Source organism: Coturnix japonica, chromosome 9, assembly GCF_054131305.1.
Source record: "Coturnix japonica strain WE chromosome 9, WE-NBRP24, whole genome shotgun sequence".
In the NCBI taxonomy this organism is placed as follows: Eukaryota; Metazoa; Chordata; class Aves; order Galliformes; family Phasianidae; genus Coturnix; species Coturnix japonica.
Genome location: NC_140671.1, coordinates 26,494,297 through 26,516,524, shown reverse-complemented (window position 1 = coordinate 26,516,524; position 22,228 = coordinate 26,494,297). Strand labels below are relative to the sequence as shown.

General features: G+C 50.9%; 1 protein-coding gene across 28 annotated transcripts in view; it reads right to left on the bottom strand.

Annotated features, from left to right (window-relative positions):
• The window catches only part of DISP3 (dispatched RND transporter family member 3), an 84,043-nt gene that overhangs the window by 12,680 nt on the left and 49,135 nt on the right, over positions 1 to 22,228 (bottom strand). For 16 of the 28 annotated variants that reach the window (XR_014932077.1, XR_014932081.1, XR_014932086.1 and 13 more), the window contains exons 3-10: positions 6,001 to 6,937; positions 4,905 to 5,124; positions 3,499 to 3,635; positions 3,255 to 3,389; positions 2,871 to 3,031; positions 2,524 to 2,663; positions 1,938 to 2,083; positions 348 to 509 (exon numbers count right to left, since the gene is read on the bottom strand). Coding sequence is in view for 6 of the 28 variants with exons in the window: in XM_032448815.2 (XP_032304706.2) it covers positions 348 to 509; positions 1,938 to 2,083; positions 2,524 to 2,663; positions 2,871 to 3,031; positions 3,255 to 3,389; positions 3,499 to 3,635; positions 4,905 to 5,124; positions 6,001 to 6,937 (2,038 nt within the window). In the remaining 22 variants the exon portion in view is untranslated. Of the gene's footprint in view, positions 1 to 347; positions 510 to 1,937; positions 2,084 to 2,523; positions 2,664 to 2,870; positions 3,032 to 3,254; positions 3,390 to 3,498; positions 3,636 to 4,904; positions 5,125 to 6,000; positions 6,938 to 11,176; positions 11,447 to 19,561; positions 19,898 to 22,228 lie in introns of those variants that run through there. The other 12 variants (XR_014932093.1, XR_014932095.1, XR_014932094.1 and 9 more) reach the window with 3 other exon arrangements.

The following is a 22,228-nucleotide window of genomic DNA, read 5'->3' as shown; positions in this document are numbered from 1 at the left end:
ACAAATCTTCCTCTTATGATATAGTTAGCAGGGACATGGAGGAAGGAGGAGAAAGAACAGCACTGCTGACAATGGCTGCTGGGATTTCCTGTATTGAGCCCTGTGCTTGGATAACCCCATGAGGACCTGCCATTTCAGATCTGAGTGTAAGGAGAGGGATGGAGAAGCCTCCAAGTTCCTCATCAAGTTCCCTTAGGGACTATCTGTTCTGGTGACACTTATCAACTGTTAGAAACCATCCATTATGCCTTCTTTTTAAATCTCATCACTAATAATCACAGCTTGGATATTGCCTGTGATGCTGTCAAAAAACCCAGGAGGATGGAATAACCCCCTTTCTTCCTTACCCACAATCACCCATCTGCTCTTCACTGCAGACCACAGCACCCAGTGCTCCAGAAGCTCTTGCAGATGAGCTATCAGATGACCTCGGTTACTCTTCTCCACAGGCAGCTGCAGATTTTCTGGCATCACAGATACCAAGGGAACATCTCCCATTTCCAGAGACACTAGAAAGGGAGAGAAATCAAAGGTGTGTGTCAGTGTCATGAGTATTTCTCATCGTTTCCTGCTCGCTTTCACAAAATCTCTTTCTGTGATGTGTTGTACGACTCGGCGCTAAGGTGATGGGATGAGACACAGGCAGTGACTTGCCCAGGATGTCATTAGAAACATCTTTGGCAAGTCATTGCCATGTGCCAGCTACACTACTAAATGCACAGCTCAGTCCAAAGCCATGCTTCAGGCTGCTTTTCCTCTGCCAGATCCCCACTAACACTGTGCATATGGCTACAGGGACACTGTGTGATTCTTGGGCCAAGCAGAGTTTGCCCCTCTATTCCACTGAGTATGTTTTGGAGCTGATCACACACAGCTCACCTCTCCCTGACTGCAGCTGGGCTCCTGCTCAGGGATGCCTGGGGAACTGCCCCTTCCCTACAGATGAGAAACACTCATTTGCTATAAGGGGGGGGTCAAGGACTACCTGCTGTGCTGCACAGCTGACACACAAACCATCCCTGGTCACCAACCGGAACAAGCAGCTTTGTTACTCAGTGAATAACCTGATGCCTGGGGGCCCTCAGAGAGAAGCATTCTGCTGTTTGCTCAGAAGGGAAGGAGAGATTTCCATACATTACCATTGCATGTGTCCCTGGCATACTAAGAAGACACTCTTGCAATGCAGAGCCAAAGCACAGTTGTCTACGGATCTACAGGGAGAGGGTCTGTGCACTGATAACGGGACTGATGGGTGCTCAGCCACAGATACATGTGCCTCCACCTCCAGCTTGCTGCTAGGTGAGAAAACTACCCACTGCCCACACCACTTCCATCATGGGTTTTCAAAGGAAGAGATCCTAACAAGTTTTAAGAGAGCATGATCCTGTAAGCGTCTGTATCTTCAATCAGAGCTACAAGGAACATCTCCTGCTAACAAGTGATAGGGCATTTCTAGGCACTCTTTTTTCAGTCACCTGTGTTATCTCCAGCAAATCATTGCCCTTTCCTTGCCATAGGGAGAAGGTGCTCTGGGGAGGTGATGCTGGAGAATAGCATTCTCTGCATGCTTCTCAAATCCAATGCTCTGGGCAGTAGGGAAGAGGGGGAAATATCCTTTACTAAGGTGAGCCATCCTGGTGCTACGGATTAGATGTTTCACAGCTACATCCAATTGGTAATTAGTGATTCCAAACAGCAAATTCAATTCATGTTAGACCCAAGAGGGCAAGGAACCCAGTGAGCAAGCCATGCATCCACAGCTCCTGCACATCTCAAGGCAGCTTGCAGAGCACACAAGAGAGTGCAGACCCCTACAACCTTCTGTGACAGCATTACATCCTGCTTAAAAGTAAGGAAACTGATGAACAGCCCTGAAAAGCTCCAGGACAAAAAGGTCAGTGTGGTCACCATGAAGGCACTACACAACAGGCACATACCAGGCTCCTCCTCCACGCTGAGCAGTGGGATGTCATCATCAAGGTAGGGCAATGTCTCTTGCCCTGCTCCAGAGGTGCCTTCGGAGGCAATGAAGAGATCTTCAGCCAGGTGCAAAGCGCTCTTCTTGGTGCACTTCTGACTGCAACTGGGTTGGGGCAGGAAAGGACACAAAGCCATGAGCTTTGATTCAGGTACTCAGCAAACAGTTACCACTGGTCTCCTTTAGAGTGAAGGAAAACAGCAGCAGCCTGCTCCAATTACTTGGAACGGCAACAAGAGGCAGCGCTGCGTTCTATTTCCATTGCTAAGTGCTGAGAGGTCAGGGGCTGGGCTGCTATGGCAAAGCAGCAGCAGTCTGGAATAAACAGAGCTGAGCCACACACGCTGGGCACTGAGTGACAGAAGTTTCAGCAGTTCATCTCCTTGCTAATGAATTAAATCAGGCCAGGTCATCTGCACTGCTAAAGAGCAAGGGAAGGAAAATGCGCTGACTTCCAAACAGGAATCTGCATGCACTGCTTGTGCTCACAGGCAGGAGCAACTCTGATCTGTTTGCTGTGCTGGGCTTGGGTGTCCACAGCTCACCTGGTTTGGCAGGAGCTCTCTAGTGGGGACACATAAAGAGTCCATATTCCGAGAGCAGCTGGCATGGTGAAGAGCACAGCCACCCAGCAGCAGGACACGATCAGCGACATGAAGAGTCCAAAGTCATGCACAGCTGGGATCTACATGAAAGAAAACGTGGGATTGGAATCAAAAGAGGGAGATGCAGAGAGACAAAAAGATATCTGGAGGAACCTGAAAATAGCTCATGCTGATCTTAATCACAGTCAGCAGACTTGGTATAGAGCTGAGTCAGAGGCTGGCAGCTCCCTTCTCTTTTAGAGCCTCTGACAGAACAGAAAGCCCCCAGTCCCACAACTGCAGGGTACCTGAGAGAAGATGTTGGCAGCATAAGCTGCGGCTGTGGTCAGGGAAGTGAAGAAGGTGGCCTTCCCCGCTGTCTGGATCGTGTGGATCATGCGTAGCCGCAGGTCTTTGAGGTGGGTGGCTTGGCGGTAGGTGTTGATGAACACAAAGACATCATCAACCCCTAGGGAAAAGAAAGGAGGGAGAGTTTGGTACTTTGCACATGCTATAGAGATACGTGATGAGATTCTCATTTCCCCTTGTGATCTGAAGATCCCCCACTTACAAATAATGGAGGCAATGGGCTTGAAAATTTGATCTGCATTTGTCTCCATCACCTCCCTCTCTCCTGCATGCAGGAGTTATGGCAAAGAAGTGCATGTAGGTTTGAACAAGAACATGCTTACCAATCCCCACAATGACAAAGGCAGCCACACCATTGAGTATGCCCAAGTACTGGATCCCAAAAACGACGTGGTACAGGAACAGAGCCACCAAACAGCTCAGCCCGATACTGGCGATGCCAAAGAATGACAGAAACACTGCAGGAGGAAAGCAAGATGGAAAAGAAAACAGTGATGGTCACCCCCAGGGAGAACAGACACCTCCCACCTGCCCTGCTGGGGCACTGAAGGGATGCACTGAACCTACCTGAGCAGGAGGTAAGGACATAAACCAGGACAGCTATGCAGCTACTGCTGATGAAGGCCAGCAACATGTCATTGTTGAAAGTCCTCCTCACTTCATAGTCAAACAAATCCGTCCCTCCATACAGCACCTGCACTTTGCTAGGGTGGGAAAATAGGAAGAAGAATAGGCAGAGTTGAGTGAAAAGGGTGTAGAGTGAGGGGATTTAACAGAGCACATCACCTCCCCCGGGGTCAAAGGATATCACTGCTTCCATGAACTCTATAAACTGCTCAGAGCAGTGAGAGCAGGTTGGACTGGATTGCTGTTGGAGGCGAAATTCACACAAGAAGGGAGAAAAATAAAAGAGCAGGTCTAATATTTCTGAATTCCTCCAGTGTATGGTGGGTCTCTGGCACTAATAGACTTCCTGCTGTCAGCAAACAGCTTCTGAAGCTTCCAAAGCTGATTCCATCTAGAATCCTAATCATTGCTTTTTATGTTAAGCACAAAGGTAATAACCAGCGGATGCAGGCAGAGTTAGAGCTCATCAGGAACCATATGATTTAGAAGCCTCTGCTTCTGGAAGCAGACTCTGAGCAGAAGTAATCCAAGAGAATTTAAGCAGGAGCACCACAGCACTGCATCACAGGAGACAACCAGGAACTCGAGCTTCAGAACAGAGCCTCAGCCCCAATTCCATTTTGGCTTCTATTGGCTGCAGCCCACAGTGCCAGCCCATTGCTGAGAACTCTGTGGATGCTTTCAGGGCTAACAAGGGCTGGCTGCATTTCACTCTGCTTTTGAAGCTCAATGTCCATTTCAGGAACTACTGAGCTTCAAAGCACTAGAGAGCTGGAGACTGAGAAGTTCCATTGCCTTCCCCCAGCTCTCTGGATACTGGTCTACCCTTTTTCTCTGACCTCTGTTTTACTCTTTCTCTTCCACATGCACAGAGCAAAGCCCTCTTCAACAAGAGTCCTGCAGACCAGGTGGTGAAATAGGTCTGCATTTCCTGAAACAAATGTTACCTACAGGTTGATGCCTTGACTAAAGCCCATTTCACCCCTTGCATCAGACTAGCTGAGGCCAATTTTAGAGCAGGAACGCAGGGTAGAAACTCTGCTGGAGTCAGTGGAATTGGATTTGTGAGATGGAAGCAAATTGACCCCACATCAGACAGAGGCTGAGCAGAAAGGCAGGCACTAGATTCAATCTTTGCCTTGCTGTCACCATCTCTGATATCCCTGACGTGCTGCTGCAGTAGGAAGTGGCACTGAAGGGAAGAGTGGAAATGGTTTTCTGTTCCCCACTTCCAACTTCGAAGATATTTTCACTCCTTCCTCCAGCCATCCCTCTAACAATCAGCCTCTTCTCCAGCCTCAGCCCTTCCCTGACCCTGCTGCCTCCCTGCCTGCACACATCCTCACCTTGTGGACTGCTTGGCCAGCATGGCCACGTAGGTGACAACAAAGTTCTGGAACTTATGGCGTTGCTCCTCCCAGCGATCCTCCACTGAGTAGTAGTTGGGCAGTGGTGCCCCAAAGAGGATCTCGCTCCGCAGCAGGGAGCTCTTCTTGTTCTCAGCAGACAAACCCTCATCTACATACCAGTAGAATTCAGGGTGGGTCATGGCCAGCTCCAAGGACCCTGCAGGAGAAAAGCACCATTCATTTTAGGTCCTTTTGAGCTTGGCAAGGCACAGGGTCTAACAAAGGAAAGCTGGAACTGCAGTCACTGACTGTGGTAATACAATTAACTGCGCATGAAAGAAAAGATCAGGGGGTTCAGACATAAGGAGCAGACTCTATTTCTTTAAGCACATCATGAAGACCAGAGCAAGGCAGTTCTAAGTAAGAGACAATTCCTCTGCCACCAGAACTCGAGTTCCCTTGAGCTCATGCCAGAAAAACTCAGAACTGGTCTCTTTCCTGTTATGGTAACAGAACTATTACTCACACTGGAGCAGATGGAGCTCAGCCTTTGCCTGCTCCCAGCATGGCTCCTGGACAGTTACCAGCTACATCCTGTGCTGGGGAGACAGATGGATGCTCCGTCCCACAGCCGCATCACACCCACGGCCTTCATATGATTCACCTCCTCACCACCTCTGCTCTGCTGGAGGGGCATCCTGCAGGGTATGGAGCTGGGAGGAGGAGGTAGGGCCTTCCTCCTCTTCTCCTTACAGACAACTGGTGACTCACAAGCTGCCTTTCATGTTGCAGAGCAGCCCACAGATCTCTTTCTTCTGTTCTGCAATGCAGGGAAGCTCATCCCTATTGTCTGTGCAAGGCCTGATATTCTTCCAATCCTCTTTCACACGAGAGAAGGACTGGAAGACAACTGAACAACGTATGATTCCCCTTCACTTGGCCCTGTTGCTCGCCTGCTGGGGTCTGTGTGACATGGTTTAGTGGGGCACGGTGGGGATGGGTTGATGGTTGTACTAGATGATCTTAGTGGTCTTATTCAACCTGTATGATTTCATGACTCTACGTATGCCCTGACCCACAGCACCCAGCTCACCTTGGATATCAGCAAGGTCTTGTCCCATGCCATCGTAGTAAATCTTCCCTCCTCTCTCCGTGGGGAAGAAGTAGGTCATGAGGGAGCTGGGAGGGGAGCAGTAGGAGTAGGAACCCAAGGGCAGGTCCTTCAGGACCTCATGGGGCTTCCAGCAGAACTCCCTGAAGCGAGGATGATCCATGATCTTACGTTCAACCTCATGGATGGTCACCAGGCGCTCCGTGGTGAAGATGTTATTCTCAGAGTCCCCCCTGGCCAGAAAGATGAGCTCAATGCGCCAATGTGCGTGTGTCTGAGTGTTGGCACTGATGTAAGTGTTGGAGTAATCCCAGCGTGGGGCTCCCCTGGTGACACGGGACGTCTCATTTCCTGGGTGTAGGTGGGCACGGGGCTCAGGGGAGCTCACCCTGCTCTGTGGGGTGCTGCGCTTGGCCCGCGTGCTGACCTGTAGGTGGGAAGCATTGAGGTGCAGCTGTTGGAGCTGCTCAAAGATGAGCCTCTGCAGGGTTTCGGAGGTGAAGTCAGCCAGGTCACGGCGGTTCCTCCCCCACGACCCAAACTGGGACTTAAGGGCCAAGGCGAGTGCATCAAAGCGCTGTGAAGACTCGTGGTTACGGATCTCAAAGGCATTGTAGGAGATATCAATGTCCAGTGCTGGGTAGTGGAGGAACATGACAACAGCAAGCACAGCAGGGATGGCACAGCCCAGGAAAAGGATGAAGCCAGCACAGTATGGGTTGGTAAATATCCAGCCTACGATATTCCAGAAGCCACTGACTGGCAGTGTGACACGCAGAGGCCTGACCTTGCAGGAGCTTTTGCCACACAACAGAGCACCCTCCCGTCTCTTCCTTGAGCTGAAGGCAACTTCTTCATCGTCCTCATCCAGCCAGGCATCCTGCAACAAGGGGTCATCCTCTGTGTCCATGTCCAGCGCCTGCAAGAAAGGGAGAGAAGTCAGCAGTGCTCATGCAATGTGGTCACCAGGACCAGATGGGGGGTCAGCAGGCCCAGATGTGCATACAGAGGATCACCAAAGGGTCCCAGCAAAAGAGCTGGGGCTCTCCCAACCCTGCACCCTTGACAATAACACACGAGTCCTTTTGGATTATGCACATTCATCACAACCATTGAAAGAGCAGCTAGCTGCTCATGGAGCATCCCACAGCTCATCTAACAGAGGAACCAGATCAGGAGGAGTTCAAACAACAGTCACAGCACCCTGTGGGACTCTGTGTGGCTCCAGGAACAGCAGCACAGCAATGTCAGGGGCTTCACAGCGCCTTAATTAATTACAGAACCAAGTTCTCACGCTCAGGAACAGCCCAAGCTACTAAATGAAAACACAAGAGACTCTATCCTCTTCTCATTAAAACAGACAATAGATTTTTTTCCACCAGGTATTTATAGCTGCATTTCCCACAAAGCACGCACTGTATGCAACAGAAATCTCATCCACCTGTGCCTGCAGACGTGGATGTCAGCACAGACTGATCCCACAGAGCTCTGACTGTGACCCTGCAGGATCCCCATTCAGCAGAGCAAGAAGGGGAAGGGCTGAATGACCCTGGGAACAGGCAGGGATCTCTAAGTGAAACCTCCTCAGCCCTGCTGTTGTTTATGGCTATTGTTAACAGTGCAGTACAGAACATCCAGATTGCAAAAGCAGACACAGCCCCCAGGGAACGAGCAAGAAACGCCTTCCTGGATCAGCTCACACTTGGGGAGGATGGAAAAGGACTTGAGCTGGGAGGTGCTCTCTCTCTGCCTTCCCTCATGCCCTTCCTTGCTCTAGGAAGGTTAGAAGGAAGCTGGCTGGTTCTAGGCTCCATTATAAAATCATACAATCATTAACACTTGAAAAGACCTCCAAGATCACCAAGTCTGACCCCAATCCAGCCCCACCACATCCCTCAGTGCTGCATCTCCAGGACCCTATAGACCTCCAGGGAGCAGTGGTGGACCCCAAGAACAACACCCAGCACAATGTTGTGCCTTCCTGCACAGCCTGACGCCCCTCTACATGAATGAACACATTCAAAGGTTGCTCCACTCCCAGAGCTGCGAGCAATTTACACACAGGCCAGAAGCAATTTAAGAGCTTCACTCCTAAGCCAGTGTTTCTATTTAACGGGATTTCTATCTGCAGGCAGATGAATTGCCAGCTCCCCTTAACTCCGGGTCCTCAGGAAAAGGAAGGCGACAGAAACGACAAGAGGAGCCAGCAGCAGCAGTATCATACCATCCTCTTTTTAAAGCAAAATCTAAATCCTCAACTAAAGGAAGAAGATCTGACCTCAGAGCCTCTTCTGGCTCTCCCCGCTCATCCTCATGGCAGCTGCAAAACCCCACTTCAACAGCTGGGCACCCCCAACATACAAAGGCCACAGCATGCAACCCCAAAAGGGACAGCCTTGCTCCATGTGCATCTGTGTGCATCCTGCCCTGGTTCCAGCACAGCTCTGTACTCCCTTCAAAAGAGTTTACTGCATGATTTGGCTGCAAAGCCAGACACAGCCCACTTAGCATCGCCCCTGGGACTCGTCTGGTTCTACCGCCTTCGTCAGATCCTGCCTGGGTCAGGATGAAAGCTTCTGCAATCCAACACACAGCAAATGGAACCGGCAGGGGAGATAAACCCTGAAATCGGCCAGAAATGCATTTTCTCTGCTCGAATGTTACTCAGGGTTGGCTTCATTTTCCTCCCTCACCTCCCATATACTACCCAGGGATGCCCAACGCTGAAGCACGGCCCAATTACTTTTTCACTTTCAGGATCTATGCACCTAATCCTGCAGCTCCAACCAAAGCTCTGATTTACTTTGGGGTTGGAAGGTAAAAGGATAAGAACGCTCCCAGAAGCTCTTCCTTCAGAGAAGAAGCCCTGACAGCCTCTTGTGGTATGCACTGAGATTTGCTGGACTTCCCCCTGCCCATTCCTAAGCAAAGAGGCTCATAACTGGTCAAAAGCAGGCAGGACTCTACAGAACAAGCAGCAAAACCTCCTGTAAATGTTAACTGGAGACCTCCCACTACCCCTATGTGGCACATTCAGCTTCCCAAGTCTATGCCATCGAAGGCAGATGGGGCAGAACCCCACAAAGCTGGGTTAGGGCCAGCTCCATTGTAGCCTGGGGTAATCCACTAGTGACTGACCAAGTCTGATGTAACCCCATTTACTACAGCCCTTTGGGCCCAACCTATCAGCTAATTGCTCACCCTTCACATTGTATATTTGTCCAGCTGTATGAAAGCACATCCACCCTTCACACTGAGCCCTATGGGTTGGGACTGACAGGCAGGGCTATGGAGCACTGGGTTGAAGTAACAACATCCCCTGTGAGCCTGGCACATAGCAAGAGAGAAGGGACAAACCCAAACCTGGGAGAGCTAAGAAGAGCAAGAGTTTGGCCTATGCTTGCAGATGGGGAAACCCAGCGCTGCTTGCATCATGCAAACCCACCCATGACAATTCTTTCTTTCTGATGAATTCCAGGATAGAAGAAAGTCATTGACAAGCCAGGGATAGGCAGTGACAGATGAGGAAGCTAATTACATCCGACCTGACTAATTAATGCCAACTTTCAGATTAAAAAATCCTCACCAGTGTTCCATTTCAATTACTCAGTTGTTCCTTCTTAGAGGGAAAAAAAGGAGCCCTGTGCATCAGCGAGAGAGAGAGAAAGAAAGGAAAGAAAGCACAAGGCTACAAGGGGAGGGAAGACAATTTCTGTAATATGGGAGATTCCTATCGACAGAATAATTAAACTTCACATTTGTTTCTCCCATGGGCAAAGCTTTCACAGCAGAGCCAGCAGCTCTGTGATCCTATTTGTATTCCTGGAAACTCGCAGAGTTCCAAGCAAAGGCAGCTTTTGGCCCCTTTACGAGCTATATAAAGTTCCTCTAAGAGGGAGAGAAATGGGCTTTGTGCTTGTAAAATCATCCTAAGAGCATCCAGCTGCTGGAGAAAAGCTGCATCTCTAATGACTTGCACTTGATGGACGAAGTGCCTCCCAGGCCCTGTCATGCTGAAGGATGCAGCACTGAGCTCTGGCCACATAAAGTGACTGCAGGGCATCATTAATGTATATCCACTCCAAAGCAGTGCTCTGCAGCAATGCTGAGACTCAGGACCCAGAGTTTTCCTCCTGTGCTTGTGTCAATAAGACTGCCGGGGAAGTACTGGTTACACAAACAACAAAGAAGGGCTGTCTTGGGTCCCTGCTCTCCCTTTATCAACACAGCTGTGAATGAGAGCTGCGATGCCCTCTGCCAATGCACACAAGTCTCGCTGCCTTTCATGAGTGCAATAAAATGAGGTGGCACAGGAGGAACGAGGTGCAACTTCTGGCCTCCTAATTGGAGGTCTGACTTACAGCAGTGCTGAACAGCCAGAAAAGCAAAGCAGGCTCAGGACAACTCACACTGAGCTCCTGACCCTGAATCTCCTGGAACTCACCTGCAAACAGCAGCTTAATTCAGCCTGAGGACACAGCTCGGAGCCTGTCTCAGTGTGATACAAGCCTGGAGATGTACACGATACTAAAAGATATTGGTTCAACTGCTGGCTGGGCTTCCTCCTCCATTATTAACCAAACAGATCTTTTCCAGCTGCACAGCACAATGCAGTGACAAGGTTTTCATCTCTTTTCTTTCTGAACCCTTTGCATTTTCCCTTCCCTCCTTTAGAAGATGCACAAAACCACTGCCTGACCCCGGCACTTTGCAGATCAGAATGACATCAGGACCCAACAATGCAGCTGGGATTGCAGTGTAATGATGGGAGGGGAGGGGGTAAAAATAAGTTTAACAACACAACTTTATATATCTACATATAACAAAGCTCTATTGTCTGCAATTTCATGTGCCCATAGGAGTCAAGGTAATAGATAGGGCTGTACAGAGGGTGGAGGACTGGCAGAGCCCCCCCAGCTTTGTGCAGGGTATCAGCACTAACTCATACAGCTCCCCTTTCTGCCTGCTGACTATCTGCCCCCCTCCAGAGGCTCTCACCATGGCTAAGGAAGCAGTGGGTTGCACTGACCTGTGCCACCGAGCTCTCCTGACAGCACCTGCCTGCTGCTCCAGGTGTCTGGCAAGAGCTGATTAGGCCGACTCCTAATTACAAGCCAAAAACAGTGAGGAAAGATTAGCTGCAAAGTCAAGCACTCACCAGTCAGGAAATGCCAAAATCAGGGCTGACACAGCATCCTTAATTCACTCCCCTTCTGCAAACGCTTTGCAGTGCAGTTTTCCTTCCAAGCCCAGCACCCAAACACGGGGGCTCTGACCTCTGCCAGTGCGTGCAATGGATGATGCTTCCCCAGCCCAGCAGCCATTCGCTACCTTGTTCTCTCCTCATTGTGCAGCGTGAGGTCTCACGCCTCATTTCCTGCACGCTGCTCCAGCCTGGTTGCTCAGAGGCACAATTATTAATTTCCTCATGAGCTTTTGCAGCGCTGCCTCTTCTAACAGTGGCTGAGGGCTGAACGCACAGAGCTGAGCCCTATAGTCTCTAAGGAAGGGGTGGTGCAGCACCCATCTGGCAGGTGCAGGTGGAGATGGGAAGGATAAAAGAGAAACACAAGAGACCTTTGTATGTTTGAAACTACGAAATGCTCGATTTCTTGAGAGAGAGCAGAACGGCACCAGATGTGCAACAAACTGCAAACTCCACACTTTGTTCTGCAAGTGTAATCTGAGCGGAAGCATCGAGCGTAACCGTGCAACATAACCTCTGTAGCTGGATAAAGACATCCAACCTCTGCAAGGAGCCAACATTACAAAGCTGTGTTAACTGCTGCCATGCTGGTCAGTACTTGGGATGTGCCTAGGAGTGACAGAGAAGGTACAGACATCAGCTCCTCAATCTCCTTCTACCTCCACAACTGCCTCATGGACAAAGGATGGGCTGGAGAAAGGGAATGCAATGTCAGCATATGATAAGGCTCCAGCATTGCTCTGTGCTCAGCTGCACAGCCCCCAGCTCCAACCCTACCCCAACAACAGCTGCTCCCTGCAGCAGGAAGAAGCACAAAGACAAGGGCAAGAGCAGAACAAAAGGTAACATGGAAATGCAAACCTATGGCATGTTGATCTCTTGGGTAACACCAATAGGAAAAGAAATGATGGCCTTAAGTTGCACCTAATATTCAAGTTGAATATTAGGAACTCTTCCTTCTCAGAAGTGGTGACACACTGGCACAGCTGCCCATTGAGGTGGTGGGGTCACTGTTCCTGGAAGAGTTCAAGAACCATGAAGATGTGGCCCTGAAGGATGTGGTCAGTGGGCTGGGTTGTGATCTTAGTGGTCTCTTCCAAACTTAATGATTCTGTGCTGCCAGTCCTTCTTGCCAACCATAGAACAGCCAATTCACTTCCACTTCTTTCACTCCGACATAAATAGCACAATTAATGTTAAAAAGAACACATTGCAAGGGGTGTTCTCCTCCATGCTCTAGTCTTTCAGGAAAAGGAGGTACAGGCAGAAGGTCCCACTGTACACATGTCTGCCAGATGGGTTGGAATGCCTCACACTGAAGGATCTCAAGGTCTGGCCTTTTCAGTGCCATAATTACTGACGTCAAGAACTGCCAGATTCACACCAAGGAGGCTGTAATGACGACCATCTGCGGTGGGAACACAGCACCCATGGCATTTCAGTCACACTCGGCTCTTCTGCACAGCCAGCATGTAAGAGGGATGAGCAATCACAGATTGGCTTGGCTTAGAAGGAACCTTAAAGATCACCCAGTTCCAACCCTGTGGGCTGGGTGCCCCCACCAGGCTTCCCAGGGCCCCATTCATTGCCTTGGGCACCTCCAGGGATGGGGCACCCACACTTCTCCATGCAGCAGTGCCAGGGCCTCACTGCCCTCAGAGTGAAGGAATAAAGACATACCCATTGCCATATACATGTAACTGCAGCTCTTTGCTCAGCAGGCTTATGTCTTTCTTTCTCCCCCTTCTTCTCTCTCCCTGAAGCGTATGCAGCTTGCTGCTCTCCTCCCATGGAAGCCTAGTGCTTCTGCAATTAGATTAATTAGCACTGCTTTTGCATCTTCTCAGGATCACTGGAATCTGGAAGTGGAAATGTAAAAACCCACAGACTGGAATGGCTTTGAGTGCTGCAGCTGCTGGCTCCCAGGAAGGACCTGGGTGAACACAAGGTTTTCAGAGCAGTGGGAAAACTTCCTGAGGGGAGATGAGAAGGGATGTCTCTGTGCCTGAGCAGCACGTCAGCAGATCCCCTGCTGGTACAAGGGCTTAAAGCCTGCTGCCAGCTGCAGCAGCCATGCAGAAACTCACATTAAATGCTACCACAGCTCAGTGAGCACAGTCCTGCAGACTGTTAGCAGAGGAAGGGGCCAGCTCTCAGAATAAGCAAACAGGCTTTAATGACACATTAATCTCAGGGAGAATCCAGGATGCTTCAGGAGCAAGAGCTACAACAAAGAGCTGTTAGTCCCCGAGCAATGGAGGGAAATACTGCTGCCAATAAAGCCATGCCTACAGGATGCAGATGGAATCCACTGCCACAGACCCGAGAGCAGCTCTGCCCCTTCTCCCTCCCTGCACAGACCCACAGCAATATCACTGTTTCTAGCCTTCCATCCTTTTGTGATATGCCTTGTCCCAAAGCTTTTTAGCACCCACAAGCAACCACAGTCTGCTCCTGTGATTTTCAGGGGTTCAGCTCCACTGCCCCATGCTGGAGTGGAACTGCATGTGGCCCTTTACAAAGCAGACCCAGTTGGCTGAGGAAGGGAACAAACTCATTGCAGCCAGATGAGTCAGAGGAATGGAAATGCAGAGTGGAGCTGGTGGGGATGTAGGCAGGTGGTGCACACACACAATGGTTTGGCCTCATGTGTGCACAGCTTGGATCCAGAAGGAACGATATCCCCTGCAACGTGCTGCTATATGAGAGAACAAGAGGTCTGGAAAGGAAATGTCATCACAGTCTGTCTCTGCCGCTTGCAGAGCATCTCCTTGTTACTGGCAGCAAAATAAGGTCAATATCACATCCACAGAAATGAGTGCTATGGACCCTGCATCACTGCTGGGTCACCCCCGCACCAGTTGGTTGAGTGAAGCAGACTTAAGGAATGAAGATTCTTATTTTCCATTTAAGCAGTGCCACGGGGGACGAAACATCCACTTGCAGATGAATCTGGCTCCTCATTGTCATAGGGCAGCGTTCTACAGCTCCCTGGGATGCTGCTGTGTTTCCACCCATGCTGTGTGGGTCCCTCCAAACCCACAAGGCTTGGGCCTTCAGTTTGGAACCTGTAAGTGCTGGCTGCATGCAATGCAATGAGCAGCTCCCTGCAACTCCCCGCATGCCCCGAGAACCAGCCCAAGAGATTTAGCTTTCAAAACAAGCTGTTGTCTATAGTGTCCAGCCTCACCACCCTCCGTTTAAATGGAGCCCACTGTTTTATTGAGTCACTTTCACGCTCTCTTGGGCCTGTCTGCCTCTCCATTTCAACTCAGCCATAACAACTGGCCAGGCTTGGTGCCTGAGCTGCTGGTTGGAGCACAGACAGGAGGGGTGCAGGGCACTGTGGAGGGGAAATGTGAGGACAATATTTGCCCTATTTGATTTACAAGCAGGAGGCTGCACCGGGCTTACAGTGCAACAGTGGACTATATTCAATCTGAGTTTGCAGCCCCATCTCCTGCAGGAATTCATTTGCCTTGTTAAAAAGGGGAACAAAAAGACAAACGATTCAATTCAAGGAATCAAGCACTCTGCATGTTCAGCAGTACCAAACAGCATAGAGGATTAGGATGTTTTTAAATCCATTTCTCCTCTTTTTTTATTAATAAATGGTTTCCACAGACCTTAATACAGCACTCATAAGCAATTCATTCCCAGCTCCTGGGTACAAAACGGAGCCAAGAAACAAGTCAACATACAGCACATCCCCCCTAGGAGCAAAGAGCTCCTTGCATTTGTGCATCGTACCAGCTTTCATCAGAGACTGCATAAACCCTTTGCAAACACCTTTCAGATCCAATCTCCTCATCCCTCTGGGGAAATAGGGCAGATTATATGCAAGTTTACCAACGAATTAAGCAAGGCTGCACCGTCGAGCTCCAGTTCTGCTGGAATTGAGCCATAAGTTTTGCTGACTTTAACAGAAGCTAAATACAGACCAGACAAGTCACAACCAATGTTACTGAATGGCTCCTGGGTTTAACTGCCACTGGGGGAGCAGCAGTGGTGCCCACAGCTCCAGCAAACACTCACAGAGCAGCGCCCAGAAATGAAGTGTCCAAAACTCGAGAGCCATTTTTACTGCTGTGACCTTCCAGATCTGCTCAAAAATCATTTCTGGCAGAGTGAAAACGGGACCCAAATCCTCCCAGAACCGCTGCTATAACAACCAGATTCCCCAGCGCCTCCCACGCTCCGTATCATGATGCATAAAGGACTTCACAGCCCAGCAGAGGTCAGTTATGCTGACACACAAACTTCCTTTCTCTGCTAGTGGCTCCAACCCCAACCCACCCCACCATGCCCACCGTGTCCCTCAATACCTCATCTTACAGCCATTGAACTCCTCCAGGGAGGGTGATTCCCTCATCTCCCTGGGCAGCCTATGCCCAACCACAGGGCAGGATGCTGCTGGTCCTCCTGGCCACCTGGACACACTGCTGGCTCACATTCAGCTGCCTGTCAGCTACCCCCAGATCCATTTCTTCCATGCATCTTTCCAGCTCACCCACATGGTCATCTCAGAAGGCAGATCCTGGGTTCACTTGCACACAAAAGGGGAATGAGATCACAGCCACTGAAGCACTAACACCCCTGGCCTGAAGACCGGGCACAAAGTAAATGATGCTCACCTCTTACTCTACCATATATAGAAGCCAATAGTCAAGATCAGCAGCAGCTTAAAAACCAGACGACTGCCAGTTTGTCTTTCACCCCCCACAAACACATTGGCCTCTCCCCCTCCTCTGCTATTTATGTAACGAGAACTGCCTTCTATTCAGGAGGAGCCGTTCTCTATTAACAGAGCTTGGCAAAGACAGGGAATTAACTGTGCCAGCTTGCAGCCTGCTGCCTTGAGGCAGATGGCAGGGAAAGCATCCCAGCCTTGTTCCCCAAACTGCTTCTCCCAGCGAGCAGAGAGAACTCAAAACAGGAAAAAAGGGTCAGGTGCTGAAGGCTGCAGCCATCTGGGCAGGCAGTCCTACCCCCCTGCGGAGGCAGCTTATAGCAGCCATGGCAGAACAGGCACAAAGAGACCCAAAGTGTGCAGATCCAGCTGTAGCAAAACCCAAGGACAGCATCATAGAACCACAATGGTTGGAGTCAGGAGGGACCCCAAAGGCCATCAGGTCCAAGCCCTGCACTGAGCAGAGACACCCACAGCTCCATCAGTGCTCAGAGCCCCATTCGCTGACCTTGGGTGTCTGCACCACCTCTATGGGTGGTGAACCACGCTGAGGGTGGGCCAGCTAACCACAAACTGAGACATATTATAGGCTGGGGTCAGCGGGGAGCTGACTTCACCTACAGCTGGATGAAGCTCTTAACTCTTATGCCGTCCCTGAATTATTCATTAAGGGCCAGACACTGGCAATCCATACTCACACTGTGCTTCATCTGTCCTTTAAATTGACTTACATTAGTCTGAGTCACAGGCACCACAGCACTCCTTAACAGCCTCCCTGAATGCAGTGCAGCTATTCATGAGATCAGGTGCTCCAGCAGAAGGAATGAGGCAGGATGCAGCCCTTAGAAAAGACATCAGTAAGACCACAGCTCGGATAGAATTCACCCTGCTAGAGCTGCATCAAGATGAATGAACTTGAGTAAATCTGTGTGAAATCCATCACTTAAAGAGATGGCCTGTTCTGAGGCATCACAGGGGAGACGTGAGGGAGAGATGGAAACTCATATTTCAACGTTGGGCTTCATTATGAGCTCTGGAAGTGCACTCCCCTGGCTATGCACTCATAGAGACGCACTCACCTTGGGGGCTGTGCTGCCCTGCAGACACAGTGGTGAGCAGAGGGAGGCAAAGGGAACATCCAGATCCCTGTGACAGTGCAAGGAATGAGCAGGCTGCTTGTCACTGAGGTCCCAGCCCTGGGACTCCCATTGCCCCAAGCCCACCCCATCCAACAGCAACTTACACCACTGACCCTACAGAGTATCATGAAAAGCCTTTTAACATCATCCAGCCCAACCCACCCCAGCATGCCCACATCCCCCAGTGCATCTCCATACTGAACACCTCCTGGACACACAGTGGCATAGAGAAATAAGCCACCCCTCCATGCAGTGCTATGGAGAGGGCCTGATTTTCTTTTCCGAATGAATTAATCTGTTCAGTCCTCGTTTATGTCAGTGCTGGGTAAGATTAGAGGATTAAACCAACTGTACGTTAAATACTCTGTGCTAAAGAGAGCCGTGCCGGGATTTACAGCGCCTTGGTATGCAGAGATGGAGCTGACATCACCCACAGCCCGAACAGCAGGACCTGCTTCCAACTTCAGAATTCACAATCACAGCTTATCCAGATTCCCCACCCACAGTCAAGGTATGAACTCCGATCCCTCTCCAGCTTCAGTCAAGCTTTACTCACTAAGCACTTGTACCCAACAGACAAACCCTGTGCGAGCAGCACTTATCCCTGAGTGCTGCCATCAGACACATGGTGCTTTTTGGGGACACAGAGCAGCCATCAGACCCTCATGCAATGCCACACCAGATCCCACTGCACTCTTTACACACATCTGAACAGCAGCACTTTGCAAACACTCCTCACCGACGGCTCAGAGATGCACAACTCACAAAGTTCTCTTGGAGCAAAAGCACTTTTTCTTGTAGCCTGACAAAGGTGAGGTTTAATTCATGAACATGTAACAGGCACCAGATCTTGGGAGGAGCAGCCATGGAAACAGTGGGTATTTAGAGCTGACCACATCCCTCCGTGCAGCATCTCCATACTCCCTGAGCACCTCGAGGGATGGTGAAGGTGCCTCACTCCAATGCTGCACAGAGGCAGCCTGCACGACAAGGGCATCTGTCAGCATAGCTGAGAACAACCAGAACGGTGCCAGAGAGCTAAATGGAGAGGCAGAGACTTTCAGCTTTTTAACCCAAGGATGAATTTGGCCCTGCACATTGCAAACACTGACTCATAATCTCCCCCACAGCGGGTGGTTGGAACAAGGCTGCTTCCCAAAGGCTCAACCTGGTTCTCATACACTTCACTGTGCTGCACATTGCTCCGGGCTGCTTGTCCTTTAGATTCCCCCATGTGTATTGAACTGAAGTGGCTGTAAACACAATGTCTGCTTTCTCCTTCAGGATCCCCCTGCCATGACACGGGTACCCTCCCTTCCCAGGAGAACACAGCAGGAAGAAAAAGGGGGTTGGATGTTTTATTATATTACACGTTTCTATTCCACCTTTGTCATCTCTTTCAGTAGCTCACATCTGTTTTATTCCAGGCTCGGGGCCCCAATCAAACTCTAAGGCTCCAAAGGGGTAAAGAGACCGGCTGGATGATGCTCACCTCTGAAGATGCACCCAACGTGATAAAAGAAGTGCAGCTATTGAAACATCTCCCTTCAATACGGTTATTGTGTTGCTAGGTTTCCATCCAGACACAGCTGAAAAGAGCAATCAAAGGAAGCTGATGCTGCGGATAATATCTTTATCAACACTTCACGAGGTGGCTGGGCAGGGAGAAGGGTCCCCTGAGCAAAGTTCTGCCGGTGAGGACAGAGAACTCGTTCCAAGAGCTCACCCACATTTATTTTCCTTTGGAATTGGAGAAGAAAACAAAACAACAACTGCTTTTCTGGCAGCAGCTCCGTGCGTGCACGTGTGGCCATGTGGGCACCACGGCTCTGTTTGGAATCACAGCGGCCCCAACCCAAGGCACAGCTCCTCATCCCACCACGCCGAGTCTGCCCTCACACCACAAATAGGGCAATGAACCCATTTAAAGCAACCTGCCCGCGCATCACATTGAAACCCCAGTATGAGATGCGACCCTCGGAGCTGCACGAACTGCAGCACTGCACCGTGTCTATGCATAGGAACACGAGCAGCACGGGATGCCGAGGATGTGCGGTATAAGCGGACCCACCGACAACCCCGAGCTCAAAGGGATGGGGCGGCTCAATGTTGGCACCCAACTTATTCCCCCCTTCCCCACATGCTCCCCATAGAGAAGCACGGCGCTGCGGGCGCATCTCAATGGGCGCATTGTGAAGGCAGCCTCCCGGGAAACGCTTTCTTTTGTGCATATTCATGAACTCGCAGGGAGAGTTGGCTGAACACACATTGCTGTGAACGCACACAGCCGGGGGATTCAGCTGGAAAAACATAAAGAAAGAAGGGATGGGGGGGGGGGAGATAGGGGGGGAAAAAGTGAACTGAGGAAGAGGAGGAAAAGCAAAGAGGAAGAAAAGGGAAGAGGAGCGTCTGAGAGAAGCACCGCCCGCCCCACGGCCTGGGGAGCGGAGCGGACCCCCCAGGACCCCCCCATAAAGCCTCGCAGCGCTCCCCCCGGCCCGCACTCACCTCCGCAGCCGCGGGGCCGCTCTCCCCCGCAGCTCTCCCTCCCGCAGCCCTCACCCCGCCGCCGTCTCTCCTCCTTTAATCTCCTTTCCCCTCCGCTCCTCCGGGTTCCGATCGCAGCCCTCCGGTGGAGGTGATGGGGGCGGTTGAACCGTCAGCCCCCGACCGCTGCGCTGCGGTGCTGCGCGGAGCTCCGTGAGCGATGCCGCCCCTCCGGGCTGCGGGCGGCGCTGCGGCCGCGTTATAAACCCTGCCCCGTGTGCGGCCCCCCCATCCCCATCCCCATCCTCATCCCCACCCCCCCGCAGCACCGGCGCCGAGGAGGGCAAACCCCGGTGGAGCGGCTCCGGAGGGGCGGCCTTAGGGGTGAGGTGATGTCGGGAGGAGGGAACGTGGTGAGATGCGGCTGTAGGGGCAGCACCCCGAAGTGGCGAGAAGTTGTGCGGGTACCGATCCGCGTCCCGAGGTACGGGATGTACCGCGGCTCCACGGTATCCTTCCATAGAGATGAGCTGTGCAGCAACGAGCACGGCATTCGATAGGAGGCATTAAACAAGAGGGGGCAAGCTGAAGGCAGTGGAGAAAATCTCTTCTTTATATATATATGTATATATGATGGCCCCTAAAACAGCTGGGAATCTGCACAGCTGGAGGAGATTGACTGCAGACCTCTGCCTGGGCTTTCAGGAGTGAAGTCACAGAACTACAGAATGGCTGGAGTCGGGAGGGACCCTCAAGGCCATCAGATCCAAGCCCTGCACTGAGCAGGGACACCCACAGCCCCATCGGTACTCAGAGCCCCATTCCCTGACCTTATGTGTCTGCACCACCTCTATGGGCAGTTCACTGCAGTGCCTCACCTCCCTTCTTCCTTATATCCAACCTGAATCTCCCCCCTTTCAGCAGGAGGCCATTTCCCCATCCCATCACCACACGCCATACAGAAGCCTGTCCCCTTTCTCTTACAGCCCATTTAGACACACAGAGGAGCCCTTGATAAAGACGTCCCTGACTACAGGGGCATTGCTTTGTGCTGACAGGAGGTCTCTAATGACTGCTGCAAACCACCCTTTTGCTTTTATTTATTGGTTTTGGAGAGAGGGAGAGAAGAGCTGAATATCAGTTCCCCCATCCTTGCCCTGTTCCATGGTGTGACCATAGGATATTATGGGGGCAAATTGCTCAACATCTGCCTGATGGGCACAACTTTCAATCAGGCTGTATTACAGAGCTGACCTGAGGGCATTCTGCCCAATATTTGTGCTTATTGAGGACATCTCCCAACCCACTTCTTAGGCAGATTTGCCCATGAAGTAACAAATAGGGCACAGCACAGTACAGTGTGTCCATCATGGAGCATCTGACGGTGCCGTCATCACGTTCCTTCTGATGCATCACCTGGTATGTACAGGAAGCCAGGCAGACAAAGCCAGACCATCATCTTCCTTGTTGGCTCCAAGGAATACAAATCTAATGAGGCTCCTGGAGTAAAATTGCATTCCACCAGCTTAGTGCATTCCTGCTACTGATGGAGGGTTCTGCAGAGGAGGTGATGCTGATGGGTTTGCAGTTTTGTTACTAACTGCCAGCGTACAGCAAAGGGGAAAAATCACTTCTCTAACTCTGGCAGTGATGTGAAGGGACTGGGCTCAATCAATCACACAGCAGAGCCAGCAAAGAGAGGGGAGGGAGCAGCATGGCCACACAGCCAGCAGCAACACATCTCCTTCTCCCCTCATAGAACCCACTAAGGTGGGAAAAGACCTCCAAGATCATCCAGGCCAACCCCAACTATCCCACATCTCCATAGACCCTGAACACCTCCAGGGATGGGGATGGGGATTCCACCACCTCCCTGGGCAGCTGTGTACCCAAGAGTGCAGATCTTCATGCCTTGCTTTCACATTTCCTTCCCTGCCCCTCAGTGCTCAGAGCATCAGTCCCCAGCCACAACCACTTGTTGATGTGCTCAGCAAAACAACTCGTGTTGCTAATGTGAATAAATGGTTCATTACCAGCTTACATCAGCCACGCTGAATGTGCTTTACTCAGCCACACTGCACATGAGCAGCAGTAGCTCTGCACATAAACACACACCGTACCAAACTGGAGGTACATTTCTTGCTCATTTCTCACCTACCAGTGTTGGGAAATGCAAGGCAAACAACTTCCCTTCTATTTCTGCTTTCTGACCTTCTCATTCCTTCAGTGCTGCCTTCCGCACCAACATCAGCCACCGTCACCATCCCATGTGCTTATATTTATGACCCCTCTTTGAAATTCTGACTGCTCATCTATGCAGAATAAAACTACCCAGGCAATCTTTCCTGCTCAGGTGCTCATTACTAAAGCGTTAAATAATGCCAGGCAGGCTCTCTCAGGCCTTATAAATTTTATCTGAGGGCTTTCAGCTTCCACAAGGTCTATCACTGCCTGATTGCATGAAGGCTCTCCACTTCGGGCCTGAGTGCATCCATACAATGTGGAGGGCTGGGCAGTAACCCAGCTCCAAATCCCTATTAGAGGAACAACCATATGCATCAGTTCAGGCTGAGCTGCTGGAAAGGAGCTCTGTGGAGAAGGACCTGGTGGCCAATAGGGGTGACCACAAGCCAGCAGTGTGCCCTGGTGGCCAGAAAGGCCAATGGGACCCAAGGGTGCATCACACAC